The sequence below is a fragment of the Strongylocentrotus purpuratus genome, unplaced genomic scaffold (assembly GCF_000002235.5).
Source record: "Strongylocentrotus purpuratus isolate Spur 01 unplaced genomic scaffold, Spur_5.0 spur5_contig_867, whole genome shotgun sequence".
NCBI classification, from domain to species: domain Eukaryota; kingdom Metazoa; phylum Echinodermata; class Echinoidea; order Camarodonta; family Strongylocentrotidae; genus Strongylocentrotus; species Strongylocentrotus purpuratus.
Genome location: NW_022145576.1, coordinates 2,299,661 through 2,319,046, shown reverse-complemented (window position 1 = coordinate 2,319,046; position 19,386 = coordinate 2,299,661). Strand labels below are relative to the sequence as shown.

Below are 19,386 nucleotides of genomic sequence, written 5' to 3'. Positions count from 1 at the left end.
AGAACTTCCCTTTTATTTTGTGAATCAGATATGGTAACTGTCAAAAAGAGGACTTATATTCCATTTTTCATGATGATTTAAAGATACCATTCAGCGGATTATCATTGTATGATTTGTTGACTTATCAAGCGAGGCAAAATAGGCCATAAATCGAATTATGTTATAGAATTGATTGCGACAGACGTAATGGCGTATTTCATGAAGGCTATCTGCTTCAGGCCCGAGACCATCACAATCGTCTGCTGATTCTGATCGATGGAATGGACTTAGGTCGAATCATTCATAGGATTTATCAATTTGCCAAATAAATGAAAACGGCCAATTATACCACTGTTCTGTGATGATGATGATGATCTATAAAAAATAAATTTATGAATTTATCTCGGATTATTGACTTTATAAGGTTTTAAATGAATACTGTAAAGTGGAAAATTTTACATCAAGCTTAAAAGGATAAACTTGCAGTGTTCAGCTATAGAATTGTGAGATTGCTCTTTTAAGGGAATGAGGGCCTTTTCTCCAGGGCTTTATAAGGCACAATTTTCAACAATCATTGAAACTCTGACGTTCATAGAATAGCACAATGCAAAATCTATTTTTCAATCTAGACTACTACCCCTATACAAATTTCAGTACGCTAACACGCGAGCTCGTCAGCGTGCTCGCCCACGAGTTCGTCGACGAACTCGCAGACGAACTCGCCAGCGAGCTCGTTTCGTTCCAAATATGCAAATTAGCTACGAGCATGCACGCGAGCTCGTTGGCGTGCTCCAAATATGCAGCTCGTCACTGGCCGATAAGCTCGTTGGCGAGCTCGTTGGCGTGCTCGTTGGCGAGTTCGTACAAGCTCGTACGAGTTCGTCGACAAGCTCGTCAACGAGTTCGTACGAGTTCGTCAACGAGTTCGTACGAGTTCGTCGACAAGCTCGTCAACGAGTTCTTCGACAATCTTGTGGAGAAAAAATGGCTGCGAGCTTAATGGCGTGCTCAACAGCATGTTGGCATTAGGGACTTTTAGATTTGCGTGGACTGAAACCTGTGACGTCCATTGAAGGCAGTGCATAAAAAGGACGTCGACCGTAGCAATCCACATTGTTTTCGTGCAAATCTAAAAGTCCCTATTGAGAACTAATTTGTGTCTACATATAGAGGTGAACTTGATGATCCTGTTGAGCTATTGGTATGCATATATATTTATCTAACTTATCAACCTTCCAATATCCTGTTAACATCTGCAGGCTGGCTGTGCAGGGACAATTCAGTTGGCAAGCTGGTGAAGAATACAGTGATCCTCTTTAGAATAAGGGAAAGTTAAAAGCTCATTACTTCTGGGATATCAATCAATGAAAACACTAATATATCAAAGTACAGAAAGAAAAGATATAACATAAAATATAACTTAAAACAAGTATCTTTTTATTAGAGTCAATACAAACCCTGTAAAATACATGTTACCTGTATGCAGTGTTCACAACTTCACACAACGATATGAATGAATAAATGATTTCCAAATTATATAATTACATTGTATAATGAAATTAAATATGTGAGTAATTACACTGTATAATACTCTTCCTTTGAAGAAATATTATTATCCATTTTGGTAATTATTCCATCATTCTAATCACTCATAATATTACAAAGATCCAAACTAATAAAGCGGTATTCATACAATAACTATATAGCATCCCCCTTCTTGTCAGTGTATTCACCAACCCAGGGTACCAAGTAATGATACATGTACATATACTATAGGATCTCTAGAACAATCCCTTCTTTATATCCGCTAGCAAACTAGTTTTCAGTATTCAGACAAAATGCATTAATGTGCTCTCATGTTGCCTAAATGATAGGGTTTGTCAGTCAAGATACAGGAATATTTACATGAATATAACCTTATCACATAGATTATATCTAATGTTACTTTAATGAAGTGAATATACTATGTGCTATATAGATAGAGAAACAAACTTCCCAATATATGAAAAGATATCTCACTAGAAAGAGAATAAATACTTTATCTCATTAATCATTACTCTACACTTCTCTTTCATAAATGTATAAGAGAGGTAGGCCTAACTGTTGGCCTATAAATACACAAGTAGAACATTTAGTTATAAGGTGTGAGGAATTAGTTTTTCTCTTACCTAAAACAAAGGAGCTGCAATACCATTCAAAACCCATGTCTGCTCTCTACAAAAGCAAGATGGAGAAAGACTTGCCCAAAGTGGCCTATAACTAACACATCAATTCATTCTTATCAGGAATGCTACCAGTGGTAATTCCACAAGAGAGAGTAAACAAGAAAGTGAGAGTGGGGAAAAGAGAGGAATAGAGATTTGTGTCTTAGCAGTGGGGAATCCTATGTACATAAGGAGAGAGCAAGTTAGAAACAGGGAGTTGACCTCGAATCAAGGTCTGGGTGTGTGCTCTTATGTAATACCTGATAGTGACATTTCAAGGTGTTAAATATATGATACAGTCAGAATAAATGGCAACCCCCCCCCCCCCTTCCCAATCTGGTATGCTGCAAATAAATGTTTCAAAGTTTCAAAAGAATTTAATTAAATTTACAAGTAATTTGACAGGTTACTTCAGCATGAATAAGCTATTGTTTCAATTTCAACACAAATTTCAATGTAATTGCATATACAATTTACGTTCTGACAAAGAGGCTCAAAAATGTATCAAAATAATAAAGTATGCATTTGTTTACCTTAATTATTTCAGGTGAGAGATATCTTCAGATCAATATTTTTTATTTAAAAAAAAATTACATAAAAAGGATGCTGATGGAGACAAGAAACTAGGAAGTAGGAACTCATTTTCCTTGGCCCAAGACATTTTAAAAATACATGTACATATATTAATAGAATAAATAAAAGAAATTGGCATCCTGAAGGGAACTTTAAAATACATATACATGTATACTGTGTGAGTCAAAAAAAAGTTTACAACTAGAAAAATGCTAATTATTCTAAAAATCATCTATGAACAGTAAATTATTATACATCTTATGAAAGAGTGTTTTATTCCAAATCGTTTGGTATCACTTTTGTGTGGTATGTGTTCACGCTTGGATGAACAGGAGGCATTGTTTGTGAAAGTGCAAAAATTGACTTGCGCCAAAGTGATGCCTACAGTATGTATTATGTTGGGATCAGCGGAGTGAGAGAATGAATTGAATGTATCAAATGAAATGCATTGCATATGTTTTTTGCAGAAGCAAAGTCACAAGCAAACACACTAACAATGTTCGTTGATATTTTATATTCAATTTTTGATATGTGTGGCATGATTAATTTTGTTTGGGATGTTATGTTGATCTGTAATGACTGAAATAATACCCATATCGCAATTGTTTTATTCAAACATCACATTAGCAACTTTGGCGCAAGTCGATTTTTGCACTCTCGCATACAATGCCTCCTCTTCATCCAAACATACCACACAAAAATGATACTAAATGATTCAAGATAAAACACTCTTTCATAGAATGTATAATAATTTACTGTTCACAGATAATTTTTTAAATAATTAGCAATTTTCTAGGTGTAAATTTTTTTGGGACTCACACTGTATACCTAACTGTTTTCCTGGGAGCTGTTTAACCTCAGTTTAACCCCGAGCTCACCACGAACTCCACCTTTTACCCACGAGCTCGCCACGAGCTCCCCCTTTTACCCACGAGCTCCCCACGAGCTCCCGAGTTTACCCCCGAGCTCGCCACGAGCTCCCCAGTTTAACCCCGAGCTCGCCACGAACTCCCCCTTTTACCCACGAGCTCGCCACGAGCTCCCCCTTTTACCCACGAGCTCCCCACGAGCTCCCGAGTTTACCCCCGAGCTCGCCACGAGCTCCCCAGTTTAACCCCGAGCTCGCCACAAACTCCCCCTTTTACCCACGAGCTCGCCACGAGCTCCCCAGTTTACCCCCGAGCTCGCCCACGAGCTCCCAAGTTTACGCCCGAGCTCGCCACGAGCTCCCCCTTTTACCCACGAGCTCGCCACGAGCTCCCCCTTTTACCAACGAGCTCGCCACGAGCTCCCTCTTTTATCCACGAGCTCGCCATGAGCTCCCAAGTTTACCCGCGAGTTCGCCACGAGCTCGTGGCGAACTCGTGCACGAGCTCGCCAAGATTTTGTAAGATCGTTACAAGCGTCCTGGGAGCGTGTTACGAGCTTAAAGCCTAAAAAACGATCTTATTAAGCTTACCACGAGCATAATACGAGTTCGCGACGAACTTAAATTTGTATAGGGGTAATCCTATTTTTGTTGAAATCCATTTGTCATGATGTCAACGACAGAACAGCTAAAAGTCATCAATAGTTCAAGAAGGGCGAAGGAGTTAGTTGACATTTACAGGTATTTCTCGTGAGTGTCACAGATATCTGTAATCGTGTCTGCTGCGAACAGATAACATTAATGTATAACTTTACATCTATTTGAAATCCTGTCTCCACAGTGACATGGTAATGACGTGAGCAAATACGAATAGGTGAAATTAAAAACGGTTGCCGGCGTCTCTTGACAGAAGTCTCCACATTTGACATTTTGTCAGCTGAGAGCCAGAAGGGCATTAGATTTATCTACTTTCATACAAAGTTAATGCCCTTCTGGCTATTAGATGATGATACACAATGAAAGATTTGAATCAGCGTGTACATTATGCCAGGTTTAGGATTACATGGAGGTAATTATGAGTCCTGGGCAATTTATATATTGTCTGGTTGGATCAAGAAGGACATTACATTCTGTAATTTTATACACATTAATGCCATTCTGGCTCTCAACAGATGATTTGTTTGACTTAATTAAAGATGCAAATCAATGTGTACATTATGCCAGGTTTAGGATTACATGGATGTAATTAAGAGGAATAATCGTCCGTTTGGAACCAGACAGAATCATATACTTTATCATTTTACACAGAGTTAATGACCTTCTAGCTTTCAACAGATGATTTGTTTGACGTAATTAAAGATGCAAATCGATATACATTGCAACAAGTTCTTGATTTATTACACAAATGTAATTAAGAGGAATAATCATCCGTTTGGATATATTTTTTTTTTTCTCCATTTTTTGGACCCTCCAACAGGCCATTTATTGAAAATCAATCTCAAGATAACATATTTGAACACATGTTCCAATGAATATCATACAATATTTCATAATAAGATATACATAACGAATATCAACCATAATACTGTATATACAGAACATACATGTAGATAAGGGAAAGAAAAACAAATATTAAATAATAATGCAACATCATGACTGAAAATGATATGGGAAATTCAATATACTCCTATTAAAGGATCAAAATCCTCTCAAAATTTATCCATTTTTTATCGAATTTGTCAGTTTTGTTAGCAAATATACTAACTTGCCTCTCATTTGTGTAACTATTCTTGATATATTGTTTTATTGTCCGAAAGGACGGTACAGACTTTTGTATTCGAGAAAAATATAATTGTTGTTTAGTCCAAATTATTATACAGTTTAAAGCATCATTTCTTTTTTCAATGAAACCTAACAAAACATGTATTAAGGACAGTTTTATTCTACAGCGTGTTACAATAGTTAACCAGTCAGTCAAACAACTCCAAATCAATTTGGTCACGTTACAGGAGTAAAAAAAGTGTACCATATCTTCTTCTTCTCTTCCACAAAGGGAACAGTTCTTATTTAAAATTATGTTAATTTTCACAAGATCTTTATTCAAATATAGTATCTTATTCAAAAGTCTGTACTGAAAGTACCGAACTGTTGTATGCGTTGTACAGCGAAACATAACCCTGAAATAATATTGCATATATTTATCATCAAATAATACACCATCTGCATGCCATTTATTACATAATTTATTCAAATGTTCATCCTTTTCTTTTAACATAATTTGATAAATATGTCTACATCCTTTTTCATCTTTCAATAAGCATGAAATATATGCAGGGCACAATGGTCCATTTACCTTCATATTACAACTTTCCAATTGGGACTTGTATTTGCATTTAATTATTTGACAGAGTGCATAATAATGAAGAAACTGTATTTTGATTGAAAACTTTTTTTCACACTCTTCTCTTGCTAAGATGTGTCCTTGATCATCTAGTAAATCGTTTAAAAATCGAATACCTTTATCACACCATTCTTTTAAAAATATACCCTTTCCTCCAATTTTAATCTCAGAATTATACCAAATAGAAATAGCTTTCCAAAAAGGAGTAGTAGTACATTGAACCTGGCGGACAAAATAAGCTAGTATTTGGAAAAGTTCTTTCCAAAAACAGTTTCTTAGCATAAATGATAATTTAGTGAAATATATATCACCTTTACCCCATTCCAATGATGATAGTGGACGTAAGAAAGCGTACATTAAATGGGTAACGTCTTCACATGAGTTCAACAATATTCTTCTAATCCAGGTCAGTTTCAAAGCTCTAGAAAATTGTACAACATCAACCATTTTCAATCCACCATTTTCGTAAGAACAAACCATCTGTTTTCTGCTAATCTTATCAGGTTTCCCTTTCCAAATAAATTTAAAAAAAGAGACATTTATTGCTTTTAAAAGATGTTCAGAAGGGTTAGGAATGGACATAAATAAATGGTTAAATTGCGAGACTAGCAGTGATTTCACCAAGACCACGCGACCAAAAACAGAAATGTTACGTTTCGACCAAGATATCATTTGCCTTTTTAGTTTATCAAATATTCTGTCGTAGTTGAAATCCGGAAGCTTTTCTAAATCAATACCAAAGTCTATTCCCAAATACCTTATGAATCCCCCGTTAACCAACGATATGTCAGTCCCATGAACCTGATGTAAATCAATATTTACAGTTTTTTTCAAGGAACCGATACACAATATCTGTGTCTTATTTATATTAAGATTTAAACCTGAATACTGAGAAAAGAACTCCAATAGCTCCAGAGCATAATGTAAACTTTCTGTACTATCGAGACACAACACTGTATCATCAGCGTATTGTAATATTCTATATTCCTTGTTTTCTATAACTAAACCTTTTATCTTGTGGGATTTTCTGACCAACATGCCTAAAATTTCTGCACATAATAGAAACAAATATGGAGAAAGCGGATCTCCTTGTCGGCAACCCCTTTTAATATTAAAACGCGAGGTTAAACAACCGTTAATTAACACATTTGAAGCAGAATTTGAATATAGTAATTTGATCCATTGGATAATTTTATCCCCATAATTAAAGAAATGTAATACATTCCATAGAAAATCATGTGAAACACAATCGAACGCCTTTTCAAAGTCAATAAAAAGTAATATCCCAGGAATATTTTTATGATCTGCATAAGAAATTATGTCATAAATTATTCTGATATTTTCTCCGATGTATCTACCGGACAGAAAGCCTTTCTGATCTTTATGTATGTTTTCGTCTAACAATGGTTTTATTCTGTTTACAATGCAACTAGAAAGAATCTTATATTGGACATTGAGCAAAGATATAGGACGCCAGTTGTTAAGTAGATTGCGAGGTTTGTTACCTTTAGGTAGTAGGGTTATAATTCCTAAATTTTGGAAATGTGAAAATCTTCCACAAACATATGCTGCGTTCAAACTCCTCATTAAATAAATCCCTATATCTTTAAGAAAAAACTTGAAAAACTCTGCAGTAAACCCATCCTGTCCGGGTGATTTACCAAGTTTTAAGTTACCAACAACTTTGCTAATTTCTTTAAGGCAAATTTCTTTACCCAACTCCTCTACTTTTTCATCTGAAATCTTGTTATGATCTGTTTCTTCCAGATCATGTAATATATCTTGAAAATCTGATACCTCTCGAAATCCATAAAGGTCTTCGTAAAATATTTCCACCTCGTTCTTAATTTCCTCTTCCGTATTCAATATTTTATCATTTTTATCAACAAGTTGAATAATTCTCTTTTCTACACGCCTTTGTTTCATAAGGTTATAAAAATATTTGGAGGGTTTTTCACCATATTGTAGTTCTTGTAGTAAAATACTTTCCTCCTTTCTTTTAAGCTTTTCCTTTCTTTTTGTCTCCAAATCTTCTTTGAGGGATATAATTTGTTCTAATATACTATCTTTATCACTAATGCCCAAATTTAACTTCAATTCCAACTGTTCGATCTTGTCCTCTAATTGTTTTTCTATTTTATCAATTTCTTTTTTCTTATTTACTCCATATATAATAGTACATGCTCTCAATTCCATCAAAAGAATTTCAAAAAAAAATTGTTCATTGAGAATAAATTTACAGCTGTTTTTGTCAATATCCTCAAACCTTGTATCATCTTGTTCATTTTTTTCAATATACTCTAAAGTGATTTCTTTTATTTTATCCTTTACAGTTTGTACATATTGATCTTCCTTTAAGAGAGAATTGTCAAACTTCCAATATTTGTGTCTCTTTAGACCAGTACCGAACATAAGATCCAAACTAATCCCCGTTTGGATATATGCTTTATCTTACCCAGAGTTGCATGTAATGCCCCTCAGGCTCTAAACAGATGATACGTGATTATAAAGATGCAAATCAATATGTACATGTACATTATACCAGGTTCATAATTACATGGATGTAATTTCATAAGAGGAATTACCATCCTTTTTGGAACCAGAAGGACATAAATACTCTTATCATTTGGCACAGAGTTAACATGACTCTGGCATCGATCAGACAAATTATAATGGTCTGGGACACAATGATATCAATTTTGATGGAGTCACTCTCATCAGCAATCAATATTGTACAACTGAATGTACATGTAATAGAATTTATTGATTTTTTTCTTTCTTCATGGGATTCGGATCTCATGTACAGTTTTAATTCATCTGTTTTTTTTGCTTTTTCAAACAATCCTAAAACAATAAGAGAATGACTTTTGCTTCCCAAATGTATACATTCAATGATTGCGATTAATTTACTTCATTATTTCACTCAACCCAATAGTTATAGATACTAGAAAATTTGTGAGCTCTGCTCCAACTGAGAAGTATTTAGTTAAGATGTGCTGAGATAATGTTGAACATTAGACTGTGGGTTTTACAGGTTGAGACTGAAATGTACATGTAATTGTAGATTTGATGATATGAATTTGATAAAGTAGTTATCTTTCTCCCACAATATTTGTTGTACACAATTTACAAATAAACGGATCGGTTACCAAGACTGTGACTGTGAGAAAATCACAGATTAAAAAAAGGAAAAAAACCCAAAGAGCTCTGATAACAATTTTTGTATAATATAAATTGAACATGTGAGCCACGTACTGCCCTACAATACAGTATTGAATATTACTTGTCCTACAGGAAGCTCAAGTGTTTAATTAATGAATAAACTCGTTTGAGATGAGGAGTAATTTTCAGTTTCTATCTGTGGCTTCATTCATCGGTAGTTTCATGATATTGAGGACATGTATTTGTTCATCCGGTGAATGATCGAATGGACCTTGTCCTCATGGAATACATAGGGCATTCACACCTACAGAAAAAGAGAGATTTAAAAATCTCTTTTTGCATCGCGATCCAAAAATATTTTTTTGTGTGGATGTGTGGACAGAATAAATTCTCTAATCTTCGCGATTCGCATAGCAATCCAATTCCCATATAAGGTAAAGACCAGTAATTGAAATGCCCCAATTTCAAAAAATGAAATGGAAGCTCTCATTACCAATCATGTGAAAGAATATGTTTTGACTAATACATGATGATAAAAAATTTGCCAGGAAACCGCCTGCTAATTCATATATTTGGTAAATTTGTTTCTCTCATGGTTTGTGAGAGATATAGGGTAGTCCCATTTACATCTTTCTGTGTATAGTGCTTGTAACTTTACGAAGAATGGGCCAAATTTCTTATCATTTTGATGATTCCAGAACCTTCCAGATGCTAGATGCTAGATGATCAACCTTTTCTGATCGATTCCTCAACGTTTCTTTCACAATGCAATCGCTTGACCATAACTGGTCTTTACCTTTAAGTCTTGTGATTTTTTTCAGAATGATCGCGATCGTTTGCCAGGCATTAATTGTGTGTGTGAATGGTATTGAGAATCAAAGATCTATTTATTTAATCCCAGGATTCCAAGCATGCATACATCGTCTAGAATCACACGCGCACATTTCGGACGTTCTTGCCATCTAGCGATCGCCCCCAAAATATCAATCTTTGCATCGCCATCCAAATCGCACTAATTGTTATGTGGGAACGGGCCTACATGTATTAAGGAAATGTAATATAATCTTTATATCTGTATGGAATGCATGTTGTGGTTCAGATGTAGTGGTAAGCAGTAATCAAGGATGCGGTCGGAGCTCTCGATACTGTTTTATATATTAAATAGGCCTGTCATCATCAGCTCGAGTTTGCCTAATAACCCACTATTTTAACTATCCCGATGGCAAATTAGCCAGTTAATTTGCGTCTTCATCAGCCCGCAGTCGCAATTAGCGAGATATTTGCTTGATATCCCACTATTAGGGAAATAGTGGGCTAATTTGCGCCTGTCCGAGCTAGTTTGTGATGAGCGTATCGGTCTGGTGAAGACGCAATTTTGAGCTTCGGAATAATATCCTGAGTCTGAAAATAGCGGGTTATTTGGCAAACTCGGGCTGATGAAGACAGGCAATATGAATAACCTCATACCAGTAGGACAATGCTCTCCTGTTTCTTGTTTCAGAGATGAGAGATGAGTTGCAAAAAATCTTTTTAATTCCAGAATCCAGATATTGGTTAATTTATAACTGAATAAGGGGCACTAATTGTTAGGCACCTGTTGACAGAAAGTGTTTTTGTTTTTTTAAAGATATTATATACATGTACATCTATAGGTTTATGTAATATAAAGTACATACTCATTGAAATATGAACCTTTTTTTTTGCTTCCGATGATTTATATTTACAATATGAAAAGCATAATTTACATACTTTCCTTTAATTTAGGGGGGGGGGGGTTGTCACTTATGAAAATATTTGAAATTACATGTTCTCACCAAATGATACAAATGAATGTTTCGATTCAAATAGTACTCCTTTATAAAAATACATGGTATTCCCCAAGTCAAATTTTGATCAGGAACTGTAAATTGAAATGAATCATGCATGAAACCTGTTTGTCACAGTATTTAAACTGGTTCACTCCTTCCACTCAAAGTCCAAGATTTTATCCATACATGTACATTGATATGAGGTTAAAAAGGGAATATAATTAGTCATGCTCTTAATGTGTTCATTTTATTAAGTAATAGGAACTAAAAGTGTAAGCTCTCTAAAAGTACAAACATTTACCGGTAGCTGATCTTTATATGAAACAAATTTATTCAAGTGTGCTGACGAAAACAAAGGTAAACAAAGGTAAACAAAGAAACAAACAAATGACTATACACCCCTTAAATTTTTTATGAAGCAATAGGAACGTGAAAAGTGGTTATGATATATTGTGACCATTATTTACTGAAGAATTTTATCCATGGATTCCAAATCATGCAGTCTCCAGGAAAAGCTTTCAGTTATTAAAGAAATTTGCATCTTTTAGAGCAGTGTCTGAGATAGCTGTGTAAATATGGACTATTCACATGACATTTATATTAATGATTAATGTACAACTGGGAATAACTGCCAAACAACAGTGTTTATTAAAAGTTTAGTACTTCTCCTTCCTTCATAAATTTGATGAAGACATGCATATTTGCCAAATATTGGACATTTTCACGAGCCTGCTATATACTTTGGCTTCAGTATGTCTCTATAAACATGATATGTAGCAGCTGAATACTGTATGTTATGATTACCTGTTCTGATCATGGTCATATTTTTTTCTGCCAATTTATATCCTTTTATCCTTTGAGAGCACATGTGACATTTCTCATCATGATATGGCATCATTTCAAATTTTAAGTACACACCATAGATCATTACTTATGAATATTGTACAAATACTTGAACGCATCATAAACTAGCTGTCAGAATCATTTCATGAAAAAATGTAAGAGAACATTATTCCAACTTTATTGGCAACAGTGTACCTATTATGACAGAAACACATGTAGGTACACTGTTTCCAATAAAGTTGGAATAATGTTCTCTTACATCTTTTCATGAAACGATTCTGACAACTATGCTTTCAAGTATTTATACCTTATTCATAAGTATCTGTCATATTCATTTTATCCTTCAAAAACATATTATATGTGCTATTCCTTTTCATAATGGAATAATATTGATTCAATTTTGTTCAAAATGTACCAGTACTCATAACTAGCTCTCAATGCTTGAATTTGAAGCACAATAACATCTCACACAGCAGGTTTTATGAGGTTAAAGTAAATTGACTCTGAATTTCCAACATTTCATTGCAAATTTGTCATCATTTTTTCTACAAATTTCCATGTGCGTTTGTGATTAAGCACTTTCACTTTCCGTTTGCACATTCTCGGCCGGTAATGTGAGCATTCAAACCCGGTCTGAATTACAATTAACTAGGGAACTCTGAGGAGAAACTCCCTTCATCATGAATGAGTGCAGTCTTTATTGAATCTGGGACCCATTTATAAAATTTCCCCCTCCGCTAATCCGTCTTTTCATCACACATGACAAGGGGTGAATGGGGCTCCCAAGAAATCACCCTTCATGAAACAACAACCCCCCCAATTTTGCCCAGCTACTCAATTTTTGGGGGAGAAAGCCAACCCGGGGAGCATTCAGCTAGTCTCTCCATCCTGGGAAAATGTCTAAATTGAATTGGTCGGAGGCGATAAAGCGGGAGTAAGAACAACGAGGGCTGCACATTTCACAGGTCACTCTCTGTTTCACCTTTTGTTAGAGGAGAGTAAACATGTTTGAGCAGAGCGTGTCGCTTTTCAGCACTCGACGATCGACGGAGCGTTCCACTTCTCCTCTTCAGGCGCACTCTTCGACTTCAAAGCACAAGAATTGATTTTCTGCTTTGATAAATTGAAGGAAAGCATGAAAGGAAGTGCTTTTCTTCCATTTTGGGGTTTAAACGGGGAGAGAAAGCCAAAGTTTACCAAGGCCTGGGGTTGATTAAGAGTGGAATTCCGTCAAACTGATGAAATTTGTCAACCGCGAAACATTGAAGTTCAATGCTACCGCCAAATTTGTTCCCGATATTGAGGTCAACTCTTCGGTAGTTTCCTGAACTTTTTAATTTTTTTAGTTGATCAATTGCTGGTGGTGCAATTCAGGATTTCCTCTCATGAAGTGGGAGCATAATCCACAGGATTAGGATTTGTGGTAGGACATGGTGGTTGATATAGTTTCCTCTAGACAAACATTACACCTAGCCTTGCTTGGCATGATGCAATTGAAGGAAAATTATACATGAGCACGTCACGTAGTCAACGGTATTGAATAATGACGCAAATTCGAATCTGTGATTTCAGTGTTTCCTTTGGTCGATTTACATGTACAATGATCTGAAATAAATACACAGTAGTGTATTGATCCTCATCCAAAACATGACATTGAAAAAAAATTAAGTCACTTTCCTTTTGGTGATTTATTGTGATGGAAACAAAACACTAACAATGTTCATAATTTTGTCTTTAAACATCATGACACCGTAGTTTCAATTAAAATGACATCAGGTCAAATTGGTTGATAAAGTATGCTTCAACGTATTCTAATGCAGAGCTAATGTTACCAGAACCTTTGTACTCATACCATTGCTGAATTGCATTAAAATTGAAATTTTTCCTCACTGCAATATTGCTTTTTGCATTCCTAGAAAATTCTTAAACAAATAACTTTGAAGCAACCAGGAAATGAATTCATCAATTTCACCCTCTAAAATGATGTATGATCTTCATAAACAAAACAAACAATGGTAACATAAGCAGAGTTCCAGTGAAAGTGAAACTTTTATGATTCAATGAAAGAGAGGGGAAATGTCCCTAAAATGTGTATGATTGTTGATTTGTTCCATTTCAACCTTATATGGAGTACGATCAGAGAAAAATATTTCTTGTCAACTGATATAATAAATCAACATATGTTTAGACTTAAGCACATATTTCACTATTGTACAAAATTTAAGAATTTTGAGTTATCTTTGATTTTACAATTTTTTTATATTGAAGTATGTGTAATATATGACATTCACTTTGATTTTTAGTTTCAAATCTTGTTAATTTTGTAGCGTAAGAAAATATAAAGTAATAGCTAACATATGGCTGAAAAAAAATTGTTGAAACAATAGATGGTATAGATGGTAGGTATTAATTTCCTCAAATGCTAGAGCACCTTAATGACAGCCATATATGCTACAACAGGGTGATATACTTATGGAGTGCCAGTAGTGTCAAGCTTTACAGATAGAGCGCTACACAATTAACAACCCACTATTATTTTTTATTATTATTATCATCTATTATGTATATTTGTTTATAAATATAGGCCACATTTTATATAAATATGAATAAAAAGTTGTGAATTTCTGAAGTCAATAAATATGAAATTGTGTATGATCATGTACAACACAGTTCATTGTGTCATTTCCTGCCTTGCATTCCTGGTAGTCGGGTGTGATTTATGAGTAATACGAAACCCATCAGGATCTTCAGGATGACGTAAATATATAGAATTACTAGTCAAATACCAAAATACATATGCTCGAGAAGCAAATACACGTAGGCATGTCAACAAAAGTTTCGTAATTGATATCCTGTTTGAGACTCTCTACCAGGACTTCCGTGTCGTATTATGAAACTTGCAGGCAGATTGGGTTTGCTTGAATTCCAATGCCATGTTCAATATGTTTGCTCAAATGTTGATTGAAGCTCAACATACAGCAAAGGAAACATGCTTTAGTTCACAATTTCAAGGAGATGTGCAAAGAATCTAAATAAACAGATCTTTAGACGCTAGGGAGAAAACCTCTGTTTTGAAAATTCATGCAAAACAATGATAATTCAAGTGAATTTGTACAGAGGCAGATTCAGCAAAACCAAATCTTGTCAGAGACTTTGGGACCTCAAAAAAGCATGTAAAAACCCTGATGATCACTTTTTGCTTGTTTAATCTTTTGGGGACATAATATGGCTTTTATTTTTATGCGATATGATAGGCCTATCTCAATTGAATACCCCCTTTTTCCTTCATTTTTTTTTGTACATGTACATGTAAATGTTCTTTATGACGTTTCATTATACAAATTCAGTATATGTATGTTTCTTTTTACATGTTTTATTTTATATCAAATTTTGTATAAATGTCCTCTTGTGTGAAAGAGCTAATAGACATGCACCAGTTCATCTACAAACTAGACATCCATGGATTTATAGAGCCCAAGACAAGCAACTTTCACGCTCATCTGCCAACGAAAACACTGCAGCTGGACCAGGCTTGGATTTCATCTCTTGAACAGACTCTGAAATCTAATCGTCATGGGAACGCGTCTGTGTACACTGGGCCGGCCTCTGTTCAGCCGATGACAGATCTGACTGGTGCATCCATTACCACTGTGTGCGAACTGTCAAAAGTCAGCCATGTTTAAATCATTTGGGGGATCGATCCTTAGTGGGGGGAAGGATCAGTGATCTTTAAATATGGACAAATTGCTAAAGGGGATGAGCAGATTGATGCGAAAATGAAAGAGAAAGAGATAGTGAATCAGAGAGAGAGAGAGAGAGAGACGGGCAGACAGAACAAAGCCTGAAGTGATATTAAAGAGAGAGAGAGAGAGAGAAAAGGAGAAAGACAGCAACATAGAGAGGTAGTGATCAAGTGATTGAAAAGAGAGATAGAAAAGAAAGATGGACTAAAGAGAGGCAGATAGACAATGAAATATATTTTTTTTTTTACTGACTTCTTCTTTTGGCTGTTGCTTATCAGACATTTTTTCAAATAAGAAAATTACTTCCATTTTTCTTAAGGTATTGACTGTTGAATATTGATACAATACTCAAACTTTTTGTTTTGTTTTGTATGCTTTCATGTAAATCATGACAATGCAAATTTATAAACCTGTCTAGCCATTTGCTTGACTCATGCACTGCCATCTGATGTAAACACAAACTCAGATTTGGTCAGACAAAAGCATTTCCAAAAAACTTAATTCTGAAGGTTGTTGTGACATTGTTATTGCATTGCATACTGCACATACACAGAATCAAAATGATTCTTTGCCAGCCTTTCTTGTGTTTGATGTCGTACCTAATATCATGAAAACACGGTGATGCCAATGACTTGTGCTCATTTGGGGGGGGAGGGGGGGGGGGGGCGTCGTCACAAATGTGCTTATGAAATTTACACTCAAGAATGGTAAATGGTGGACTCCAAAACATTGTAATTAATTCAAATCACTCACAATTTGATATCAGTCGCCAACCTATTCTAAAGAGATAGCAGTTGTTGTGTTGCGATTGATTGTAGGACTTGTGCTGGTGTTTTCCTGAAAAGGAGTTATTGGCATCAGTGTATGCTATGAAATTGCTAATCTGTGATCATTAGTAACTATATGGGAAGAAACAATTCTCACCAAGTAGAAAGTACTGTGCTCCTTCAAGTTTTCAAATGATGTAAAACTATGCATTTTTGAGGGTGTTACCAAGTACAGTGCACTTTGAATACTACTCCGTGACTGCTGTCAAAATATCATTACTGATGTACACCTCACCTGTGTTGTGACATATAGTGTCAAATTACTCATATTTGATATCAAAAGAGTATTTGGCACAGTATGGCTTTCAAACCATCTTTATTCGGATCAAAGATTCCTTTTCATAGGGAATATTATTCTTGGCCTTTTCGAAGGGTTGCAAAATACGTGGACCATAGAATTTCCTCTTTCTACCGGTATTTGGCTTGTTACAATCGTCGCTCAAAGTTTTGTTCCCTTTTTCAGTGGGTTGTTTATTTGGTTACTGCTTAAAGTGAACATTACGCATGCACCAATAGGTTTTGTTAGTTACCGGTAATAATGATTGTTTGGTGAGCTCCCTGGCCTGATGTACATGTGTACTGTTGTTGAAGAAACTTGCTTCGATTTACATTATATTTACGTCACAAAACACACTTTCTTTGCATTTTTGAATGGTTGTATGAGCATCAGATGATCATATGTGTAATTCTGAAATTTTGAATGACTTATTAAAAAGTTATTTGGCTCTTGTTTTATTGAACCAACATATGCTTTGTTAACTTTTAGACACTGTCCATATTTCTCATATATCAATAGTTAAGGTAGTCAACATAGTATAGTTATTTTGGCTCCACAAGCTGTTTGCTTTGTGTTAACTTTTAGACACTGTGTCCATATTTCTCATACAGCCTGTATATCAATAGTCAAGGTAGTCAACATAGTATAGTTATTTTGGCTCCACAAGCTGTTTGCTTTGTGGGTTGTTGCCTTCCATTACGTTTATGATGCAAACAAGATTTTTTGTAAATGTAATTTTGTATGGTACATAAATGTCATTTTATACCTTCAACTAGAACATTTGTTCTGGGCTTTATTTTATCAAAGGTTTAGGGTTAGAGCTAGGATTGCGAATGGGTTTAGTGTAAGGGTCAGGGATAGATGTAGCATCTGGAGGGTGTTTCACAAAGCCTTTTTTCAATGACAAATGACAAATATCAGTGACAAATCTGCTGATAACCAATCAGAAGCAAGGCTTATACAAAAACTGTCATTTGTCACTGATGACAAGTTTTGTGAAACTAGGCCCTGGTAAAATTACTGTTGAAGCTTGGAAACAGCTTTGTTGTTCAAAATCAGCTGCGGAGCACTCAGTATGCAGCAGTTCTTGCTGCAACATTTTCATGCATTAATTATGTTGTTTTTATTTTTTTGTGTGTGTGAAGTATTGACATGCAAATTTCATTTTGTGGCTAGAAAGTATCAATTAAAGTAACAATTGTTGTCAAACTTTAATAATTCAGATTTATATTTTAGTTGGTTAAACTCTTGAAATGTACACCTATAATGCAGCACAGACCATGGCCTTTAACGTCTCCATTTTCAGTTTCATTACAAAACATAAATGTCATACCGAAATTCCTCAGACTGAATTATGGCAACAACCTGAACTTTGTGAGCTACACAAAACCTCATCCCCATATAAAATAGTGTCAGACACAACAACGTTTCCTGAAGAATGTGTATGAACTCCGATAACCTTTCTCGTTTCGTTATCATTCAAAGGCGTGTCACGTCTCCGAGCCATCAATTTTTTACCATTTGATGAAAAGCATCCATTATAGGTCTCAATATACTGAATCATTGGTTTTTAGTGTTCATTTTTGTTCCATTCTCATCTCCACTCCCCCAGTGCAGTAATGAAGCAGGCATAATTTCTCACCATTTTGTGCAATACATTTATCCACAGTACAACCACGCATCATTAACTTTGTTGTAGAAATTATGTTGCGGTGAATTATTTAGCGGTGTGGGGTTGCTCGGTACTTTGCTCAATTATACTTTGTGCATTTGTACTTCATTTGTAAAGATGGAATTCGGAGTAGAATAGCACAAGTGACAGGTATTTGTGGAAATGCTTTTTCTCAAATAATGGTGAAAATCAGTTTGATTAGTGTTTGATCTCACGAGCACATTGCAGTGTATACTACTCCATTGAAGAGATTGAATAGAAAACACTAATGTTACTTTTTAATATATCGACAAAGAGCTGCACTGTAGGTTTTTCGCTGAGAAGAAAAACTTTGAATAAACATGTTCAAGTTCACATACCTTTATTGTGTAAATAAGAAGTGTAGTTTTCTTTTTTTAGATACAGGAAGCTAACTATGTATTGAATTGATGATACTTGTTATTCTCTTTGCAGTTGTATTCATTGAATGCCTCTAGCCTCTTGCCTTTTCAATGAATCGTTGCGAAAAAAATCTGAACAAATCAGTGAAATTGTTGTACTAGGTTTTGCTTTGCTAGGATAAAGTGCTCCATGCAAGTCAGTGTCATATTTCATTTGCATCTGACAAAAGTTTTACCTAATATTTATCCTTTTTATCATTTTATCATTGCACCTCGTTTAATAGATTAAAGCCGACAGTCTTAGAGGTATATGTAAGCTGAACACAAATAAATCAGCTAGGCCCTGCATCCCAAAGTATTGTATTATGTATATTCATATAACCTGTGATAGCAGAATGCTGAAATAAAGATTTCCCTCTTATTTTTCTTTTCTCATTTGTCCAGCATTGATACCATCGGTGGTCCTGTATGCCTTAGATAGCCCCACCCTGATGTTCCAGAGGGGGTTCTTCTGCGATGACGAAAGCATCAAGTATCCTTACAAGGAAGATACCATCAGCGTCGGGGTGCTTGTGGCCGTTGGTCTGCTGGTACCAACCGTAACGGTCAGTTTGAAATTATAAGAATTTTAATCTTAAACTTGTGGTGA

At 35.2% G+C, this 19,386-nt stretch overlaps 1 protein-coding gene across 1 annotated transcript in view; it reads left to right on the top strand.

Annotated features, from left to right (window-relative positions):
* Positions 1 to 19,386, top strand: part of LOC100893799 (phospholipid phosphatase 1) — a 79,099-nt gene that overhangs the window by 11,643 nt on the left and 48,070 nt on the right. The window contains exon 2 of the mRNA XM_030975525.1: positions 19,182 to 19,342. Coding sequence (XP_030831385.1) covers positions 19,182 to 19,342 — 161 coding nt within the window. The remainder of the gene's footprint in view (positions 1 to 19,181; positions 19,343 to 19,386) is intronic.